The sequence below is a fragment of the Mauremys reevesii genome, linkage group 25 (assembly GCF_016161935.1).
Source record: "Mauremys reevesii isolate NIE-2019 linkage group 25, ASM1616193v1, whole genome shotgun sequence".
NCBI lineage: Eukaryota > Metazoa > Chordata > Testudines > Geoemydidae > Mauremys > Mauremys reevesii.
In genome coordinates, this window is record NC_052647.1 from 8,977,900 (window position 1) to 8,999,624 (window position 21,725).

At 55.3% G+C, this 21,725-nt stretch overlaps 1 protein-coding gene across 3 annotated transcripts in view; it reads right to left on the bottom strand.

Annotated features, from left to right (window-relative positions):
• The window catches only part of LOC120391359 (A.superbus venom factor 1-like), a 45,680-nt gene extending 24,247 nt beyond the window's left edge, over window positions 1-21,433 (bottom strand). For all 3 annotated transcript variants that reach the window (XR_005591277.1, XM_039514931.1, XM_039514932.1), the window contains exons 1-21: window positions 21,134-21,433; window positions 17,259-17,451; window positions 16,676-16,838; window positions 15,676-15,746; window positions 14,969-15,063; window positions 13,779-13,861; window positions 12,047-12,134; window positions 11,531-11,633; window positions 10,979-11,099; window positions 10,215-10,330; window positions 9,086-9,229; window positions 8,272-8,484; window positions 7,809-8,003; window positions 6,185-6,346; window positions 4,880-5,009; window positions 4,472-4,540; window positions 3,776-3,964; window positions 3,270-3,435; window positions 2,887-2,972; window positions 1,628-1,767; window positions 319-531 (exon numbers count right to left, since the gene is read on the bottom strand). Coding sequence is in view for 2 of the 3 variants with exons in the window: in XM_039514931.1 (XP_039370865.1) it covers window positions 319-531; window positions 1,628-1,767; window positions 2,887-2,972; window positions 3,270-3,435; window positions 3,776-3,964; window positions 4,472-4,540; window positions 4,880-5,009; window positions 6,185-6,346; window positions 7,809-8,003; window positions 8,272-8,484; window positions 9,086-9,229; window positions 10,215-10,330; window positions 10,979-11,099; window positions 11,531-11,633; window positions 12,047-12,134; window positions 13,779-13,861; window positions 14,969-15,063; window positions 15,676-15,746; window positions 16,676-16,838; window positions 17,259-17,451; window positions 21,134-21,240 (2,847 nt within the window). In the remaining variant the exon portion in view is untranslated. The remainder of the gene's footprint in view (window positions 1-318; window positions 532-1,627; window positions 1,768-2,886; window positions 2,973-3,269; window positions 3,436-3,775; window positions 3,965-4,471; window positions 4,541-4,879; window positions 5,010-6,184; window positions 6,347-7,808; window positions 8,004-8,271; window positions 8,485-9,085; window positions 9,230-10,214; window positions 10,331-10,978; window positions 11,100-11,530; window positions 11,634-12,046; window positions 12,135-13,778; window positions 13,862-14,968; window positions 15,064-15,675; window positions 15,747-16,675; window positions 16,839-17,258; window positions 17,452-21,133) is intronic.
• Between the last annotated feature and the right edge of the window lie 292 nt (window positions 21,434-21,725).

Genomic DNA, 21,725 nt, shown 5'->3' on the forward strand with positions numbered 1-21,725 from the left:
AGCCACGACAGCCCAATCGCCGAGACACTGCAGGCTGGTGGGCATCTCCTAGCTACCCTCCCACACGGGCATCAAGTCGATTCCCCTACTGAGCCCCAGCACCCCAGGGGCACAATACCCCCTCCTCTCCCTAGGACCAGGGACAATTCCAAGGGGCAAGTGGCCCCAGCTGAGCCAGCACATTGAGTTACCCCCACTTGGTCCTGGGAGGTCTCTCAGCTAAATTCTGACCAGGCCCATCCAGGCTTAGCTTAAAAGCAGCAGCACTAGCCTGTCAGCTGATGCCGCGACCTGTAGCCAGCGATCTCTGACACTTACCACCACCCTGAGCTTCTTCTTCACGCCATCGGCGATGGGGAGCCCATGGACAGCCGCTCTGACCTCGATCTCCACCTCCCCCAGCTCCAGGGGGATGATCACGTAGGAGACGGCTCGAGAGGCTCCAGCTTGGATCGTCAGCTCCTGCTGGAACCGGCTGTCGCGCCTGCTGGAGCTGCAGATCTTCTCGTTGTACATCAGCTCCACCCGGATCTGCGAGCCACAAGCCAAGCGGCCTCGTTAACAGCCACACCGGGGGAAACCATCCTGTGGGTTCGGCTGGCACCACTCCAGGAACCACCTAAGGCCTCAAAGTAAGGCTAAGTGCCTAGGCCTTGTGAGAACCAGACTCCAAAACCCCAGATCCAAATGCCTGCACACTCTAGGGAAGTTCTGATCCAGATCCAAACTGCGTGTCTGGCCCCGGTCTCCATTATGGGTCAGAACCAGAAGCCTGGATCCAAGCTATGGGAAAGTTCTGATCCAGATTAAAAGTGTGTGTCTGGCTCCAATCTCCACTGTGGAGCAGAACCAGGTCACTCCAGAACTGTGGGTCAGTAGAGGAGAGGTCTGATCCACACTGCAGACTTGGTGACTGGGGTCTCATCTCTAAGTGTCTTACCCTCCAGGATCCCCACTGTGTTCTTCACCCCAGCCCACCCCTCCACCCTCTGAAGCACCTGGCACTGGCCACTGTTGGCAGCCAGGACACTGGGCTAGACGGACCTTTGGTCTGACCCCTGTGACCGTTCTTATGTTCACCTCAGTATGTCACTGATAACCTCAGTCCAGGCAGTGATATTCTCCACAACAAATCTTGTTTTTATCCATAGCCGATTAACTATTCACCCTCCTCATGTAAAAACCTTGGCTCACTTCACAAGTGTATGGTAATTAACCCTTCCCCCACCGGAGGTAAGTAAATATAATTAGCCCCCTTTTATAGACAGGGAAACTGAGTCAGAGAGAGACGAAGCACGCTGTTCATGATGAGAACCCAGCTGCTCTAATTCCCAGCACCAACCATTAGATCATGCTCCAGCCTACTTTTAGCAACAGAATCCAGAAGTTCTGGGCTCCTCTTTGCTAATCGTTTCACTGCTCTCACTTCTTCAAGATAGGAATAGATCCCAGGCGTCCTGACTCCCACCCTCCCCAGCTCTAACCACTAGACCCCACTCCTCTCCCAACGCTGGGACCAGAACCTGAGTCCTAACTCTCAGCACCCTGCTCTAACCACTGGACACCACTCCCGTTACCAACAGGCATCTTCCACCCATCTGCCAGGGCAGGGCTGGTCTCTACTCGCCTGGAGAGCCCGGGGCGCGTAGTTGTACAGCACGGCCCGGATGGCCACCTGCTCGTTCCGCACCACGGAGTAGGGCAGCCGGAGATCAATGAAGAACTGCTTCATCACCGTTATTTCATAAGGGTCGGCCACGCAGATCCCTGCAACGGGAAGGGAGTCCAGTCAAAGCCCACCCGTCCTCGGCAGCAGGAACCTTCCACAGCCTCCTCTACGTGCATCCCCCGCAGCGAGGGTCCGGGAGCTCTGCGTATAGGAGGATCACACCACCGAAGTGCAGCCACCTCTGGGGAGGAATAGGGCTGTCCTCCCCCGCTGGGGGCGTGCTCAGCTCTGGGTGTGCATGATGTTGCCATCTAGTGGGTAGGAGATGCTTCTAGTTCGAGCCCTGCAACCCGACCCAAACCCAGCTGCAAGTGTCAGGCCCAGGTTGGGTTAGGTGGGAAAACATCCAGACCCTCTCCGGGTGGGCTCGGGTCGGCTCCCCATCTCCTGTCTGTGGCGCCGTGAGCTGCAGAGCGAGTGCGCTGAGGAGTCGCTGGCTGCGCAGGACACACACACAGTGCAGCAGGGCACGGCGGCCGGCAGGAGCAGCGCACCGGGCTGCTGTCGCTCAGAGCTGCCACCACACCAACCCCTGGGCAGGAGGCAACGGTGCTGAGTCGGGCTTGGGTTGGAAAACCGCTCGACTTGCTCGGGTTGCATGGGCTTGGCTCCAGTTCGGGTCTGGGTTGGGCCTAAAATTTAGGCCTGACCAGCCCGCAGCGTCTCCTACCAAGAAAGGGAATTTCTGTTTGCTCAGGGGCAGCATCCTGTCTTTGCAGTAGCGGGTTCTAGTGCCGGCTCCCCAACCGTCTGGCCTCATGGCAAAGGGAATCAGGGTGTTATAAATCACAAGATGCTCCACAAATCTTAACCTGGTCAATCCACAGGATTAACTCTGTTTCAGAGAGAGGGAAACTGAGGCACAGAATGAGGGCGTGGTGATGTGCAGGAGTCGGACGGCATGTCAATGTTCGAGCTGGGAATAAAAGCCAGGAGTCCTGAGGCCAAGTCTGCTGTAACCACTAGCCCTCACTCCCCTCCCAGAGCTGGGGACAGGACCCAGGTGTCTTGGCTCCCAACCTGCTCTAGCCACTAGCCACTACTGCCTCCCAAAGCCAGGAGACCTGACTCCCAGTCACGTGCTTTAACCAAATGCCCGTCCTTCCCCGCTTAGCCACGTCACCGGCCCAAGGTGGGCACACGACTCCCAGTCTTACCCCTTGTCCCGGAGAGGCTCACGGCCTGTACCTCCCAGGTGGTGATGGAGTCCTCCAGGTACACCGGCACCGTTCTGGAAGCCAGCCTGGAAGAGACAGGAGCGGAATTGATCAGGTTGGGGGACCCTTCTGGCTGCAGAGAGAAGACCCCCCTGTAGAACAGACCTCGGTCTGAGTGCGAGTGGAGACAGGGCATGGGGAGAGCCAAGCAGGGAGGGGCCAGACTGGGAGAGGAAAGGGGCGGGGCCAGAGAACACCCATGCTCTGGGTATCTGGTGCCCCTGCAAAGCCCCGGAGGGGGCCACGTGGAGTATGGGAAGCCCAGCCTGCACTGGGATGAATCTCAGTGTTTCTCCTTCGCCCGCGAGTGGTGTGACCCGTACCCGTCCGGATCGGCCTCCTGCGGCAGCAGCTCCATTTGCCAGAGCCAGCTCTCGGCAAACTGGCTCCTGGAGACGATGTCCTCGTCCGCCAGGTACTCCCCGTCCTCTGCGACTTCCTCCACAGGCTCCTGGCTCCTCCCGGGGGGCATCGGATAAACGGCTGATGCTGAGGGGGAGGGAAACAGGGGATCAGCCCTGCCCTGAGCCAGTGCGAGCCCAGTGACGGGTGGGAATGCCTGGGTTTCCCTGGGACCTACGGGGCCCGCAGGCCTGGTGTGTTACAGCCAGGCTAATATAATAGGCCCGACTAGGGGCTTGAACCCTGGTCCCCGGCACTAATATACTGTGGCAGAGAGTCCCTTAGGCTGCTGCTTGAGCCTGTTAGCTGGTGGACTCAGCAGCCTCAACCTTCCTACAAGGACCTGCCCCTGGAGCCCAGCTCTCCTAGTGCAAGTGACACTAATCACTGGTGCAACCCATATCCCCTAGTGCAGACGGAGCCTTACCTAACAGGACCTTCCTGTGAAATACGGGGGGCCTCTCGAAGATGTGCTTGCAGCAGTCGAGAAAGGCTTGGACACACTCGCCACCCTCCAGGACGTACTTGGCTCGTCGGTTGCAGGAGTAGCCCATGGGGTTCTCTTGCATGCCGTCCTGGCAGCACTTCCGCAGGTGCTGGCTCGGATACTGCCTCGCTGCGGGAAAGCAGGGCCCCCTTAGCGCCCGGCACGGGCGCGAGAGAGGGAGAGGGCACGTGCGAGAGCAGCAGCGTGAAGGGGGCCGCGCAAAGGGCGTGAGAGTGTGTGCAAGCAGAGTGCGCGAGAATGCGTGCAAGCAGAGGGTGAGAGAATGCGTGCAAGCAAAGAGCATGCAAGTGCGTGCAAGCAGAGGGCGCGAGAGTGCGTGCAGAGTGTGTGCAAGTGCGTGCAAGCAGAGGGCGCGAGAGTGCGTGCAGAGTGCGTGCGAGTGCATGCAAGCAGAGGGTGCGAGAGTGTGTGCAAACAGAGGGCACAAGAGTGCGTACAAACAGAGGGTGTGCGAGCGCATGCAAGCAGAGGGCGTGCAAGTGTGTGCAAAGAGGGTGTGCGAGTGCATGCAAGCAGAGGGTGTGCACGTGTGTGCAAACAGAGGGTGTGCAAGTGCATGCAAGCAGAAGGTGTGCAAGTACGTGCCCACACGAGACCGTGCAGAGGGGCACCTACCTTTGTCAGCTTTTCTCTCTGAGATCAGGGGCGAGCGCCGAAGCCGAGTGGGCTGGGAGCAGCGGGACTCTGGCAAGAGAGAGTAACACACGTCAGTGTCATGGGGATGTGGCAGCACCTCCGTGGGGAGATGGAATTAGTCAGGCTAAACACTAGGGCTCAGGGGAGAAACCCTGTGGCTCTTTCCTGATCTTGGGTTTCACGGTTCTCCCTGAAAAGGATCCCATCTCTGGTAGCACCGTGATGGAGCACTGGGGTCAGTGCTGATTAAGAGGGAAGAGCGCCTCCTACTGATTCTCCACCCTGCTCCCTGCAACACAGCACCCCCCAGCCCCACACTGGGGTATTGGGGTCAGCTCGATCCCGTGCTGCCCTGCACTGGAGAGCCCTGTGGCACGACTGGGTCACCTGTCCGCTGGGGCGTCTCAATGCCAACGTTGGTCTGAAGCAGCAGCCCAGCGTCCGCAAACACCCCCACGTGGTCCTTGCCGCTGCCGGGCGTGCAGCCGATGTCGCTCTTCTCCACTGTGTCCCAGATCTGGAGAGACAAGAGGGGACACGGTACCATTCCCTGCTCTGCCCCAGACTCACTGCGTGACCTTGGCTAAGTCACTTAGACTCTCTGGGCCTCAGTTTCCCCATCTGTACTATGGGGATAACAGCTCAGGATTGTGAGATGCTCGGGTCCTACAGTAATGGTGGCCCTGTAAGTATCTAGGGTGGATTCATAGAGGTGCAGATCAGAAGGGACGTTCGATCAGCTAGTCAGACCTTGAGCCCAACAAGCAGACTGGCAGCAGTAGGAGCCAACCTCTCCCAAAGAAACCAGCACTTTAATGCAGCACCTGAGGAGCCCACTAGGCCATGCTATCACACGAGCACGCTTGTAGGTCGAGAACACATGGCGGAGCAGCTCCAAGTCCAGACAGCAGGGGCAGGGGCGGCTCTAGACATTTCACCACCCCAAGCAGGGCGGCATGCCGTGGGGGGCGCTCTGCCGGTCGCCGGTCCCGCGACTCCGGTGGACCTCCGGCGTGCCGTCGGTCGTGGTCCCCCGGGGCCAGTGGACCTCCCATAGGGCGCCTGCGGGAGGTCCACCAGAGCCGCCTGCCGCCCTCCCGGCGACCAGCAGAGTGCCCCCCCGCGGCATGCTGCCCCAAGCACGTGCTTGGCGTGCTGGGGTCTGGGGCCGCCCCTGAGCAGGGGGCAGCAATCCTCACCCGCATGCACAAAGCCAGCTCACTACCTTCCTTTAGGCCTCTCCCCCATCCATTCAATTCGACCCTCCTGTGGAGGGAACGGGGAAGTCGTCCTTCCTCAAACCCATCATGGGTGTAGTGGGGAACCCAGCCTCACCGGTCATGCCGGCCCTAATAGCCTCCTGCCGTCGACACCCTCTCCCTGACGGGCATCAGTGTCAGAGCCGGGAACGGAACCCAGGAGTCCTGACGAGTCCTGACTCCCGGGTCCTCTGCTCTAACCACTAGATCCCACTGCCCTCTATCACCAGAGGTATAGAGACCTCAGCTTCTCATATAACCCATCCCCACTGCAGGTGGTACTCTGTCCTCCTCGGGCGGGGGGCTGTACCATACATAGGGGCTGCTGCAAGATTAGTTTTTTTTTCACTCAGGCAGCAGTGGCTCCCGCTTCAAGACCCAGTAGTCCCTGGTTCGGTCCCCACACCTGACCACCCCCTGCCGTTATGCTCACCTTGGCTTGGGAGAACTTATATTTCTTGTTTAACACATACACAGCTTTATCCACAGCCACCAGCCCGACCCTGGCTCCGGGATCTCCCTTCACTCGGAGATTCATCTTCCCACCTGGCACCTGGACATCATTGTCTTGCTCCGTTGCGCCTGTTACCTTCAGCTTTCATGGAGACGAGAGGAAGAATGAATCAGCCATGTGGGGGTGACTGCTGGAGAGACCCCATCCCCATGACGATGAGGCTCCTAGGGTTATGGACTCCCCATCTGCCCTGGGATTTGAACCCCTCTCCTTGGGTTGTAGAAACACAGGCATCACCCACTGGAGCTAAAGAAGCGCTCCCCTCGCAGTTAGCAGTGGAGGACACTTGAGCCAATCCCTTTCTCAGGCAGCGTCGAACAGGAATTTTTCAATGAAACGGTTTTTCGTCAAAACCCAATCCTGATCTGCCAAAGGCAAACCGTCTCTTGGGCAAGGGGCGGGTCCTTTCTGCGGATTCTCAGGCAGCGTGGAATTTCTGCTCAGAACGAGGCAGCGGGAGAGAGCGAGAGCCCAAAAGAGCTAAGGTTCAAATCGCTGCTCTGCCCCAAGTTGGAGGAGGAGCTTGATGTGGGTCTCCCATGTACCAGGGAGATGCCCTAACCATTGGGCCAGACAGTCAGCATCTTTTGCTCTCCTCCAGTGAAGATTTAGTTATCTACACAAAGTGGACCAGAGCTGAGACCAGCCCAGTAGGATATGGGACCCCCAGGTTCCCATGCTCCCCCACAGCCCAGGCGAGCACCCTGGATGCCAGCATGGGGCGGTCTCGCACTGATCTTTTTTGTGAAAGTCTTTGCAAGGTCTCTGTTTTGTTCCTGAGCTGAACGGGAAGCTTTCTGACAGTTCTGCTCCTATCATCAGGGAGAGCTTTGCCCGAGAAAACACAGAGGGCCTGATTCTCCTTTTGCATCCACAAGGTGTAAATCAGGAGTATGGACCCGATTCTTCCCCCGCTGGTAAATCAGTAATAACTCAATGGGCCAGATCCTCAGCTAGTGTAAATGGACGTCACTCTTAAGCACGCTTAGATGATTTACGTCAGCTGAGGATCTCGCCTAATGGGCTCCCTTGTCCTCCCACTGGGGTAAATCAGGGGTCTCTCCGCTGAAGTCAGTGGAGTTATACCCTGGCGTAAGCATGAGGCGAGACTGTGCCTATCTATCTTAGGTTTAATCAGCGAGTAAGGACTGAGTCAGGGTATGGCTACTTGCAGCAGCTGCAGCAGCAGGTGAAAAAACACTCTGCAGCGCTGGCTGCCGCTGGCGCGCCAAAGCGTGCCAGTGCCAGCCCAGCGCTGGGAGCCGCGCCCCAGCGCTGTCCGCTATTCCCGTTCCCAGGGAGGAGGTGGGAGCGGAGTGGGGAGAGCTCCAGCCTCGGCGCTGCTGACTACATAGCGCGCTCAAGCGCTGCGCGCGGGCGCGCGCGCACAGCGCTTTGAAGCGCTAATGTAGCCATAGTTTGTGATCTACCCTGGGAGTAGCTCACCATTTCTCCTGCTGGGAACCTGCACTCCTCTCTCAGCCAGAATCCATCAGGTTATTTAAATATATTGACGTAAGTGCCAGAGAGAAGATCAACCCACCGTTCCCATACAGGAGTCCTGGACGTCCAACCAGACCGAGTCTGCCACGATCTCCTTCTGCCCTAGGTGGTAGTAAGCCACGATGCGGAAAGAAGGGATGAGGTCTGGAGTGATGGGCAGGAACATCGTCACCAGAGTTTGTCCCGCCTGCCTGGCCTGTCTTCCAGCCCGGATGATCTTCCCTTTGTTCAGGATCTGATGGGGAAGCAGAAGGCATTCGCTGTCACTGGGTGAGTCCCAGTGATAACAGCACAAAATCACATAGAGTCAGGAAGGAAACCCAGGAGTCTTAGATCCCATTCTCCTTCCACTGCTGGCGACAGAACCCAGGAGTCCTGACTCCCAGCCCCCTGCTCGATTGGCTTCCACTCCCCTCCCAGTGCTGGGACCCCAGGAGTCCCGACTCCCAGCCCCCTGTCACCGTCTCCTCCCCTGCTGCGCACACAGCGACGCTGCCTCTTACCAGGTAGGTGAAATAGTGGATCTGCCTCTGAACGTCAGCGTTACTGTTCCGCAAGCTGAAGCTCACAGGCAGGGCGTTCCCCGGCTGGAGCTGAGTGGCCGGCACCGAGATGTGCAGGTAGTTCCTCGAGCCCCCTTGCGACCCGTAGGCTACCATGGCCCAGACCGCCGAGCTCTGATGCTCCTGCCGGAGGTTGGCAACCACAGTTTCCACCTGGGGGACGATAGGGGGGTGGTTAACGGACTTTCTCCATCAGAGACAGCTCAGGATCAGGTCTAAAAGGGGCCAGATCCTGACACCGCTGGAGTCAGTGGCAAAATTCCCACGGACTTACATGGGCCCAGCACTAGATAGTTGGGGCCTTGCAGGAATTAAGCCTTGTGGAATTAAGCCCTCTTTGTGCCCCCTGCATCTCGGGCCCAGACCCCAGCTTCAGTTTAGAGCAGCCTCAGGTCTGCTCTGACCTACCCTCTGCTCCCAACCCAGCCCCTCTGGGCCACGAGGAGCAGAGACTAGCCAGACTGCAGCAGCCGCGGCATCTCCCTTCTCCAGCGTGCCCCTGGCACTGGGGTCTAGAGGGGAGGAGGCAGCGCTATGTCAGCCAGGAAGGCTCATTGCTCTGCGGAGGGGTCTTAGGTAGGATCAGCAATAGACCCAGTTGCCTCCTGCCTTGGACATTGGCTGGGGCCTCGGACCTGTAGGGTCCTAGATCCGACCCGTCCCCGATCTGGTCCAGTTCCAACATCAACAGAACGTGTAGGGAACCATCACCAGGACCCAAGGAGCATCCCGCCCCGAGTGACCCGACATGCACCTTCACCGAGAGCTGAGATGCGTCTGCCGGGGTGTTGATCGCTAGCTGCACTGTCCCATCAGCCTGTGTCAAACCGCTGGCGCCTGTCCCGCTGCGCACGGGGACCTGGGGGGCGGGGGAACCGTCCGCGTTCACCACGGAGACCTGGGCATCGGAAGACAGGAGAGAGGGTGGATGTGAACTTAGTGATGGTTGAAGGTGCCCGGTAGGGTCTCCTTGGAGCTTGATGTTCTCTACATATTCCCAGCCCAGGCATGTAACCTGCCGGTCAGCGTCCTCCCCCGTGTCTGATCTGGTCAGTTACAAAGCCTGGCTCTTAGCAGATGCTGGGAACAAGATGGTCGTTTGTCCTGGTTGTATCTGTGACAGCAACGCCGCCCGAATAACCCTGCACCTCCTGCACTTAAGGGGAGCTCAGTCAACCCAGGGCCTCTACGCTGCGCCAGGTCCGCCCAGAGGATTCCGGGGGCCTGGGGTCTTCGGCGGCGGAGGGCCCCCGCTTCGGCGGTAATTCGGCGGCGGGGGGCCCTTCCGTTCTGGGACCCGCTGCCAAAGTGCCCCAAAGACCCGCGGCAGGAGCCCCCCGCTGCTGAATTGCCGCCAAAGCGGGACCCACCGCTGAAGTGCAGCGGGGTCTTCGGCGGTAATTCGCAGCCGGGGGGTCCTTCCGCCTAGGAGCGGAAGGACCCCCCGCCGGCGAAGACCCCGAATGGAAGAAGCTCTGGGGGCCCGGGCCCCGCAAGAGTTTTCTGGGTCCCCTGGAGCGAGTGAAGGACCCCGCTCCAGGGGCCCTGAAAAACTCTCGTGGGGGCCCCTGCGGGACCTGGGGCAAATTGCCTCTCTTGCCCCCCCTCTGGACGGCCCTGTGCTGCGCTATGCCCAGTGGGGCCAGCCTGCGCCAGCAGCGGTTGCAATGCAAACACTCGTGTGTCTATTTTTGCCTGCTCCAGTGGCCACTTCCAGGTAAGATTTCCCGTGAACTGCTAAAGACAGGCTCTCACGCTGTACCCCGTTAGAAAGCGAATCATCCCTGCTCTCCAATGGCACGCAGATCTGTTTGCTAGCCGTATCAGGCTGTAAGATAACACTGTGAAGGTTATACGCCGGCAACGCCGCTGGCTGGACGTACCACCAGGTTAAAGGGCAGCCCGGGCTTGAAGTACGTAGCAGATCTGGAGAAGAGGATTTTGTAGGGGGAGGTCACAATGCGGATCCCGGATTTCTCAGCCTCCACCATGTCACTTCCTTGGGGATTAAAAAAACAAAAAAGAAGAAGAAGTTTGGTCTTGCGGTGATGGCTGGACTGGGACTCAGGATTCAATGCCTGGCTGTGTCACCAACTCCTGTGTGCGACCTTGAGCAAGTTATTCATCGCTCTGGGTCTCAGCTCACCATACATCAAAGGGGGATAGTGATTGTTCCTCTGTCTGTTTAGAGTGTGAGCTATCCAGGGTGGGAACTGTGTGTCTGTGCAGCACCCGGCACAGGGAGCCCTGATCTCAGCTGGAGCAGAGACCATCTCTCACTGTGTGTCTGTGCAGCGCCTGGCACAGGGTACCCTGATCTCAGCTGGGGCAGAGACCATCTCTCACTGTGTGTCTGTGCAGCGCCTCGCACAGGAGGCCTGATCTCAGCTGAGGTTCTGCTGTAATACAGAGAACCGGAACTCTGAGGTTTGAAACACTACAGCGATGAAGATGAGTCCATGTTTTGCTGCTTTTAGGCTACAAAGCAAAACCCACCCCTGTGCTCCCCCTAGCCCCAGTAACAGAGACACTGGAAAGATCAGAAGGCCACAGCCATGTGCCAAGCCTGCTGGGGTTAGCTATGTATCACTTAAGCTCTGCTCTGGTCTGGAAACCCAGCAACCATCTAAGGGAACCACTCCCTTACCGGTGTCCGTCAGCACTGTCACTGTCACATAGATTGAGTGGCCGAGAAGCACGCTGGGGTTGGGGAACCTGCTATGCAACATTTCTTTGGTTAGCTTAGCATAGCCTTTGCCATCCCTGATCTGAAATTGACAAGAAAATAACTTGTTTCAATCACCTGGCCTCTTTCTTTCTTTCTTTCTTTTATTGTCTCCATCTAGTAATGGGGCTGTACCATTGTTAGGATATTTTTGTTATTAATATATTTAAGAAAACTCCTTATTGTTCTTAGCGCTGCCAGCCATGGATTTTTCCCATCTGTCTTTAGCTTCCCTTATCAATTTTCTATACTTCATAACTTCTAATTTATATTGATTGCTACCTATTGCCCCTTTATCCCCATTGTTATATGTTGCCATAGACAAGATATTTGGTGTATTTGGATATGGATCCAAACTCTACCCTTGGCTCCCCCTCTTATCCCAGACTCTGAAAGCAGAGCAGATATCCCAAAAAGCACCCCGCTCCACTACAGCCCCATCAGTGTATCATAGCCAGGAAGCTACGTTCTCACCGGGACTTTGTTGAGTGAGTTCACGATGCTCCTTTTCTCATTACCCACCATCACTCCAAAGAGCGCATAGGCTTGGCCTTGAACTGGCTTCCCATACAGGAACCTGCATGGAAAACAGACCGTGGCAGGGAGAGAAAATACTCAGCATTACTCCTATTTAATGGATAGAGGAAACTGAGGCACAGAGGGGCTGGTGAGCCTGTCCCAGGTCACAAAGCCTGAACCATTTGAGCTGAAGAAGTAAATCCACTCACTGGTAGCGGTAGTAGGCTGTTATCCACTTACGTGGAACAGCCCCTAGGGGGAGACACAGCAGGTAACCAATGGACTCCAGCACTGAGCCCATTAACAGGAGAAATAAGTAAGTCTGGCGACACTGATGAATGCACATGAGAATAGGTCAGGCTGTGAGCCGACAGTTAGCCCAGGCGATTATACTTCATGTGCGAGCCCCAGAAGCCTGCCCCACAGCACTGAACCGCAGCAGAAGCACGAGAGAGAAAGAAGGGGACCCACTTGGCTGTAATGTCGATCCTAAGCTCATTCTGGTCAATGAGGAAGAACTTCTGGGAAGGCTCCAGCGTCACTTCGAAACTAGGCAGCACTGCAAAAGATCGGAGACATCGCAACAGTCTGGGGTGACCAGACAGCAGGTGTTAAAAACTGGGACAGGGGGTGGGGGGTAATAGGAGCCTATATAAGAAAAAGACCCAAATATTGGGACGGTCCCTATAAAACTGGGACATCTGGTCACTCTACAACAGTCACCCGAGGGCCCAGGTTGGAGGTCACAACCCCCACGGGGAAGGGAGTCCTAGGAGACAAAAGGGAACTGGTTCCAAGATACACAGGGGGAGAAGGAGAGACTCTCCCAGGAAGCAGCTGAAGGCAGTTGTCAGGTTGGGACTGATCCGGACACCCCAGGTGCTGGGACTTTCGGGATGCTCTCCCTGTAGAGAGCTGGCCCTTCGGAAAGCAGAACCTCCCGGCTAAGAGGTGCTTCCCCTAGGACTGTGGTCCTCCGCTGCTACGTCAGCCTTTTTCCCAGCGTGATCTTCTCTTTCAGCCAGTGAGAGGCAAGCCCGACGGGGGGCGAATTTTACATCTAGCTGCTGCAGCTCTAGTGTGTGGGTCCTGGCATGTGCCTGTCCTCTCTCTTATTCCTGGAGAGGTGGCTGATGGGGCTTAAGAAACACGTAGAAGGTGGGAAGGACTGAGGCCCTACACAGCCTGCAGCTCACCCCAAAACTCAGGCAATCTTCGGGCTCCTATCTCTACTCACCCTGTAGGATCGGACCACAACATACTCCCTCTGCTCAGTGCCCTAAGAGCAGGGCCGCCCAGAGGATTCCGGGGGCCCGGGGTCTTCGGTGGCGGGGGGCCCTTCCGTTCCGGGACCCGCCGCCAAAGTGCCCCGAAGACCTGCGGCGGGAGCCCCCCGCCGCCCGGTCTTCGGCGGTAATTCGGTGGCGGGGGGGTGTGTGTCCCCGCCGAGGGCCTTCGGGGCACTTCGGCGGCGGGTCCCGGAACAGAAGGGGCCCCCTGCCGCCGAAGACCAGGCTGCGCCGACAGCGGCGGGTCCCGCTTCTCCCGCCCCGCCCGGCGGTGGGTCCCGCTCCTCCCGCCCGGCCCGGCCCGGCCGCCGCTCCTCCCCACCCCCGCCTGGCCCGGCCCGGCTTCTCCCGGCTTCTCCCGGCCCGGCCCGGCCTCGGCCCCGGCTTCTCCCCGGCCCCAGCCTCTTACCGAGCGCGTCGCCGGCAGGGCCTGAGCTCCGTCCCGCTCAGAGCCGCGTGGTGAGGGGGCGGGGCGGTGTGCTCCACGCTGAGCGGAGGCAGCTGCCCCGCCCCCTCCCCATGGCGCTCGGGGCGGGGCGGGGCTCAGGCCCCGTTGGAGCTCCCAGCCCCGCCCCCTCACCACGCGGCTCGGATCGGGGCAGGGCTCAGGGGCTCGGCCGGAGTCTCGGCGCTTGATGCGCTGAGGCTCCAGGAGAGGGGCGGAGGCGGGAGCCTCCGCTCTTCTCTTGGGGGCCCCTGCGGAGCCCAGGGCCCGGGGCAAATTGCCCCCTTTGCCCCCCCCCTCTGGGCGGCCCTGCCTAAGAGACTCCACTGTCACATGGACCCTCATCGAAAGGGGCCTCCCCAAAGCTCTTCCCACTGTGCCCGGGAGGTGGGAGTGAAAGGGAGAGAAATTCTTCCTGGATCCCAAAACCAGCCAGGAAACACCCTCCTGTTAGGGGCAGGGCAGGTACCGTATTCCTTGACTTCAAACTCCGCGGTGAAGGCCTCCTGAGGGGCATGCTCGTACTTGGAGACAATCTTCCACACTCCGCTGCTGCAAGACACAAGCCCAGATCATGAGGTGCGGAGCAGGATCTATCTAGCTCAGTCAGGCTGGTGCGGTATGCTAGTGGAGCTAAAGCACTGGGCTGGGACTCAGGAGATTGGCATTCGGTTTCTAGTTCTGGGAGGGGAATGGGATCTAGTGGTTAGAGCAGGGGGCTGGGAGTCAGGACTCCTTCGTTATGTCTTCAGCTCTGCCAGGGGAATGGGGTCAAGTGGGTTAGAGCAGGCAGGAGCCAGGATGCCTGGGTTCTATCCTGGCTCAGGGAGGGGAGTGGTGGTTAGAGAAGTGGGGGCTGGAAGTCAGTACTGCTGAGTTCTAGTCCCAGCTCTAGGAGAGGAGTGGGGCCCAGTGGGTTAGAGCAGGGTGGGGCTAGGAGCCAGGTCTGCTGGATTCTAGTCCCAGGTCTGGGAGGGGAGTGGTGTCTAATGCATTAGAGCAGTGAGGGCTCTGGGTCCCACACCCAGCCCTGTCACAGACACCATGAACAAGTTCCCGAGGGGCAGATTTTTTCAGCAGAGCTCGAGCTCAGCTTCCATTTAGGCACAACTTGTCCTGGGCTCTTTTGATACAAATCTAGCCATACTGGGAACAGACGAGTACTAAGTGCTTGAAAAATCTGAACCTTAAATCTCTCTGGGCCTCAGTTTTCCCATCTGCAAAATGGGAATACTAATATTTTGACACCTCCCTGGGGTGTTGTGAGAATATCACAGTGCAGTCAGGTATCCTAGGGATGGGGGAAGCTGACAAATAGATAGAGCCATCCTTTCCTTAACTGGAGCCTGCAACACTTAAAAAAAAACCCTTGGGAGACAGAAGTAAAAAATGGGTGATTATTGTAGAGAAAATTTGGTGGCAAAGTGTAACAAAAACACATTGGAATGTTGATGTGCGTAAGCCACTCCCACTTAGTGTCTAAGCCACTCCCACTCTGTGTGGTACTCTGTCCCCCTCTAGTGGTGGTGAAGGCCCATACAGAGATTGAGATGCCTGCTACAGTCTTGGCTAAGAAAGCTGGTCTGTGTAGATCAGGAAGTAGAGGGTCACATATGAAGATTCTATTATAACCACCTTCCCCTGGTTGTTACAGCTTACTTCACGATATCAGGGATCTTGTAGCTCCTTGAGACGATGCCACCTTGGTCCATCGAGGACACCGTGTTCTTCTCTACAATAATCCCATCTGGATTCTGAAACCGAGCACCAGAAAGAATCAGTCTGAAACCACCGTGCAAGGTGCTGTACATTATTTATTAGGTGTATTACTGTAGTGCCTAGGAGCCCCAGTCACGGACCAGGCCAACTCACCAGCCAGCTACATCCAGGAAGCTCCCTCCAGCCCCGGTATTTCAGTCCCTTTTCCCAGGAACACATTCACGTTTCATCCACAGTTCAATGCCAACCAGAACAGGTACCTGTCCCCTCCCACTGCCTCTACAGCAGCTACCCGCAGCCTGGTTTTTCACTTCGCTGGGATGCAGCGAGCCCAATTCTGGGTCCCTTCTCTGATCCAGGGTCTCCTGACGCAGCCCAGAGTCCCCCCTCTCAAATGAGCTACTGCTGGCTTCTATTGGACAAAAGATGGTCAAGCTATCACTTGCTGCAGGGCCTCAGGGGATCAGCTAGGAGACAGCTGGTTAGTCACAGGCAGGACTGGGTCTAACTCCTCTTAAAGGGCCAGCCACCCCCTGTGACAAGCGGTTTGCACAATCTCCTGGCCTCTAGGCTTGCTGGTCCATGAAAGGAAGTGAAGCAGAGAGATCTGCAGAGGGGGAAAACTGGATAAATGGAAAGCTTCTTACCATGAGCTCCACAGAAACCACCTTCAAGTTGGGGTCCAACATGTGACCCACAGTGAAAAGCCGGTACCTCACTACAGAAAGAGAAAGATGGGGCAGTCAGTTGCCTAGTCCAGAGTTTTGCAACACAACCCTCACCCCACTACATTTACCATTGCTCAGTGCTAATGCTGAGGTGTAACTGGGTTTATTTTGAGAGGTTGGCAGAGAACACTTGACCATGACTAGAAAGGGGGCGCGGGGAATGGAGGAGCCAGAGTCCCTCGGTTCCAAATTGTTAGAACATTTTCAGCACCAGCAGCTGCTGGCCGGGCGCCCAGCTGTGAAGGCGGCACCACCACCAGAAGCAGCGCAGAAGTAAGGGTGGCCTGGTATAATCTTGCCCCACTTACTTCTGTGCTGCTGCTGGCGGCAGCGCTGCCTTCAGAGGTGGGCAGCCAGAGAGCAATGGCTGCAATACTCCCCCTCCAGCTGCGTCCTCTATTTGGGAACTTGAAATATGGTAACCCTATCTGAAGACAGCAGGAGATGGAGAATCTACCACTTCCGATGGTTAATCACCCGCACTGTTAAAAACATGTGTGCCTTCTTCTGAAAAAAGAATCTTAAAATGCTTTGATTGGGTGCTACAATTCTAAGGACAAATTTCTGTCTTTGTTTACATGTTATATGCTGTTACAGGAGTCCTCTCTAAATGAGAGATGTCTGTATATATGAATATAGTTAGTTCACAGATCAGATGACACCCCAGAATATGTAGCGTAGTTCCTCTGGCTTCTTGTTGTGCATTATAAGTGGCTTTTTGTGCTACATTCTTCACCCACCCGACCGCACTGAATTCAGTCCCACCGAAAATCAGGCCCTTGCGGAGGGACTGGTGGGGAGGGGGGTAAGAAGCCAATAAACAGAGGTGCTCATAATTCGCAGCCACTTCATAAAATGTTGACCCATATGTGTAGATGTTGACATAAAGGTAGAAGAAAAGCCCCAGCCAGGAACTGACCTGTAGACCCAGGCGTGTAGATGGTCTTATCTGTCTGGATGAAGATGTAGCCACTGTGGAATGAAAGCAGAACCACCTTCTCTAAGGTGAACAGGCTGCTCTTGGCTTCGATGTAGACATATTCCTTCTTCTGGGTATCTTTTGGCAGTAGCTGAGCAGGAACCTGGAGCATCATTATATCATGGGAGAAGATCTTTCATTACAACCCTAACTCTCAGCTACTGAGATTTTAAAGCCATTGGTGGAACTGGGAAGTCACTGCTGTACTCACCGACTTATACCAGCGCCCTTACAGATAACCCATCTCTCTGCACTGGGGTTGCCTATGGCTTGGTCTACCTTGAGCAGTCTCCACCATGAGCCAATCTGTCCTTCTCCTCACCTAAGTCACTTAGGTGCTTTGGAAAATGTCCCTCCCCGGTTTTAAGGGGGAAAGGCTTGGTATACCATGACCTGTCCCTCAAACCATCTAGTTCTCTTCTGATTTACCATCTTATTTCTCTTCTGATTTACCATCTTATAAGACAGAGGTCAGGGTCCGTCCCTGCCTCCCCCAGATAAGCATGGCCTCCCACAGCCCCACCTTAATTTTGGCAGAGTTCATCATGCCGTTTCCAGGGTTCAGGCTGACTGTGGTTGAAACCAAGGCACTCTTCTTCTGTGGGAAGTCGTACACGGTAATCCTCGCCTCGATCGGGCTATGGTGGCCATGAGCTTCCACAATCACCATCTCTTCGCTCTCCACACGGAGGACACTTGGGGTGATCAATGTGCATCTGGTAAGGGAAGATATGAGATGGTAGAGCAGACTCAGCCAAACTCCATCTCTCTGCACCTGGGTTGCCTTTGGCTCGGGCTACCTTGAGCAGTGATCTTTGCTGCTATCAGAACGTAAGCAGCTGGGGCCTGGTGGTCAGACGTTGGATGGGAGACCTCCAAGGAGCCACCAGGTTTCTATAGGAAGTGAGTGGTTCTCAACCTATTTATCATTGTGGGCCACAAAAAGTGTTATCTGGGCCACAGGCTGAGAACCACAGTGCCCCCCACAAACCCCTATACTCAGTGCCCTCTGCCCAGAGACCTTGCCACAGAGTGGGGCCAGAAGTAGAGAGCTGAGCATGGGGCAGGGATACCGACCCCAGACCCTGCTGCACAGGGACCCCTGACCCCCGCTGTGCGGGGCTGGGGGGGGGGCAGCCAAGACCCTGAACCCAGATCCTGCCAGGTGCATAAACTGAGGCACGGAATGCCCATGTGACTCAACTACAACAAGACAGTGATAAAATTAAGAGTGGTAGAACCCAGGAGTCTTGATTCCTGGTCTTTGTGCTCTAAATTTGGAAAAATATTTGCTCGCTGTTCTGAGAATCAGGCTAGGAGCTAGCACTCCTGGGTTCTCTGTTCTAAATGCTGGACAATATTCCCTCGCTGTTCTGAGAAGAGAACCCAGGAGTCCAGATCCTAGTTCCCTGTTTCAACCAATAGACTTCCCATGTACATGGACATAGCTTCCCACACTCAGGAGCAGAACCCAGGGGACCTTTGTTTCCTGCCTTGATTATTCAAATAAATCAGACAATTTGCACCTATTGCATTTTTACAATTTTTCTTTTGGCCTATATGTTTTGCTTTTCTTTCTCATTCTTTGTGTCTGTATTTTTATGTCAGAGCTGTTTTAGTTACGTTCACAGGCAAGAAAGAGGCTGCAATGTATCATCTTTCTTTTTGTGCAACGGGAGAAGCCAGCGTCACATTGCAGCAATTTGCAAGTTCAGATTATGTATTAGGTATATTACAGTGGCACAAAGGAGCTGCCTCCCTTCATTGTGCTAGGCGCTGTACAAACAAAAAACAAAAAAGTCTCTGCCCCAAAGAGCTTACAGTCTGATTTTATTGTGTGTATCACAGGAGCACTTAGAGGCCGTGATAAAAAATGGGGGGTACCTGTAGGTGCTGTACACCCGTATAACAAAGAGACAGTCCCTGCCTGGAGAGCAACATAACCCTGGGGGAGGGACGGGTGAGAGTTGGAAAGTTAAACACATGAGTGTTTGTAGGTTCAGGGCCTGAGTATTAGGGCTGTTTACCTCGGCTTCAGCTTTGGCTTTGAATTTCTTGTCAATTTCAGGGGTAAATTAGGGGCAGCTGGTGCTGTATCCCCCAGACACAAAACTCTGGTCACCTTCTTTCTCCCTTGCAAACATTCAGTGCTTAGAACTCTCCTATTGCAACAGCCCTGTTGTGGGGCGGCCTCCTCCTACGCACCCCCTCATGGCCTCAAGACAGTCCTGCAGGCAGCCCCCTGCCTCCGTTTCCCCCTTTCGAGGGGCTTCTGCAATAACTCACAAGCCCTTTCACAGCCCATCTCAGGGCTGGGTTTATTAAATTAACAAATATTTCAAAATAAAGTTTGCCCGTCCTTCCTCAAGTGCATCCATGCTCACCTCTTTATCAGGTCACCCCCAGACTTTTCCTGCCTGTTGTCCCACTCCCCAAGTCCCAGCAGGCTCCACTGGAGTCTACTCACACCCTGCAGTTTCTGTGCTAGTCTCTGTAGCCAATGATGTTAGTTTAGTATACATTTATTGTGTGATGTTATGATTAATCAGTATGTTATAGTACATATATTCATTGTATGTTCACCACAGTTGATTTGTAGGACTATAAACAGGGCCGGCTTCAGACCCCAGCGCGCCAAGCGCGCGCTTGGGGCGGCGTGCCGCGGGAGGGTGGCAGGCGGCTCCGGTGGACCTCCCGCAGACGTGCCTGCGGAGGGTCCGTTGGTCCCGCGGCTTCGGTGGAGCATCCGCAGGCGTGCCTACGGGAGGTCCACCGGAGCCGCGGGACCAGTGGACCCTCCGCAGGCATGTCTGCAGGAGGTCCACTGGAGCTGCGGGACCGGCGACCGCCAAAGCGCCCCCCGCGGTGTGCCGCCCTGCTTGGGGCGGCGCAATTTCTAGAGCCGCCCCTGACTATAAAGAATGAGATTGATCAGTATTTAGAGGAACTATGTAGTAGACATGAGTAAGACAAGCTGAAACGCAAGAACCTGTAGACTGAGGACTGCCAGACTTTAGCTTAGCTATTTTAGGCCTTGGAGACATGACCGAGAAATAACCCAAAAACTTATGGGAAAGAGGTACCAACTGGTAATATTGTGAAAGTATAAGGTCTTAAATTTAAATAATAAATGCTTTAACAACATATATCGTCTCTAACACGTGCCTTAACCACAAGATAAAGGTGGTACGCCAACGTTAATGAGAACCTACACAGCCTATAGAATTCGGGGTCCCTTGTGTTTCCAGGAGACACAGACCAATAAGAAAGAGCGGGTTGGGGGTGCCCAGAGCAGGACAATTGAGCTTCCTATGGGAAACTCCCGCAGGAACCACTCCCTTATTGATCAATCCATGAGTCGGCCAACAGACTCCAACACCATCTAGGAGGATGTGAGTATGTCGGTAGGTATAACTGGTACACGGTACTTATCTCTAGGAATTGTATATGCTGTGACATTTATAACTTTGTTGAAACTTTAATAAAACTACTAAAAGATTGACGCTCTCGTAATTGTCGGTGTTATTTACCTATGGTTTCATGTGTTCCTATGAACTCTAGATCCAGAACAAACAGAGATAACTCTGTTGAACTTGAGACTGTAGCTGACAGAGCTGATCCCACTGAAGTAGGATTAACATTAAATAGAATAAAAGGCTCCATCTCCCTAGAAATGCCCCTCTCTCCACATTCCTGCTGCTCTAAGCTCTTGATAGGGAAATCAGCTGACCCCTGCTCATCTGAGCCACCTTAGTAATTAGGGTTGACTGGCCTCAGGCCTCTAGCCCTTCACAGGCCAGCCACCCACAAGCCCAATCCCACATGCAGAGTGAAAACTGAGAGCATGTGACCAGTGTTGCCAACTCTCATGATTTGACTGCAAATCTCGCAAGATTTGGTGTTTGCCTTGAAGCTCCAGCTTCCCCGAGTCCTGTGAATGTGTGAGGATCTCGGCTTTTGTTGACATCAAATGGAAGTTTCTAGCACTGCTGATCGGGGATGAAAGCTTGAAAACGCAGCCTGAGCAGGACCCTAAGAGGCTCAGAAACCCAAAGATAAATAAAAAGAACCCCCAGTTTGTTGTGTTTATAAAAAGCTTGTGAGTGTCCAACCAATCCCGTGATTTTGGGGGCCTGACTCGTCTTCTGAAGGCTTTTCGTGACTACTCATTTGGGGCCCTTGAGTTTTCAGCACCTTTATAAGGGGTCGTGGGTTTTAGAGCACCCGCCCCTCTGAAAATCAGGCCTCAAAAGCGCGTCAAGCTGGGTGCCTAAAAACTGCAGCCCCCCAACTCCCTATTGTGAATCTTGGCCAGGGTCTCTTCAGGGAAAATCCCCACTCCCACACATACACTATGATCTCCACTGATCATTGCTTCAGAATCCCGGGGTTACTTACAGCGGCTGGCCGTGAGACAGGGCTGATAAGCTGAATGCAAACACAGCCAGCAGGTAGACAGCAGATCCTCCCATGGCACCAGAAGACGCCACTTCTCCCAGAAACATCTGCTTTTTGTTCGGCTGCCTCTTCTCTTGTGAGCTAACCCCCGGGCAGTGGTTAATATATAATTGCAGAAGCTCCCAGACCCCCAGCACTAACTTGATCTCAGTACAGGGGAGGCGAGGTGGGTTAGTGTCCCTGCCCCTCAGTCAGGAAGCAGAAGAGGCTACTTTAAGAGGATGATCTTAGTGAATTTCATGCTGGGGGAAGGTACTAAACCAATGGATTGATGGTCTCTATTTATAGCCAGGGGTACAGGACGTCCCTTGGCAATGTGCCTCCATCCCGAATCTAGGCGATAGGGCCCTCTATTGGTGGGATGGTCAATTTCAGCTCTCTGGTCCATGCCACTGCCTACTCGTGCCTGTGGTTTTGTGACGCAGGCGCGTTTTATCTAGGTGTTGCACAGAGAACTCCCCCCTGCTCAACATTTCAGGTGGCTAAAGCGGGACACACCACTCAGGTTTCTGGCTCCCTCTCCCTCTTTGGA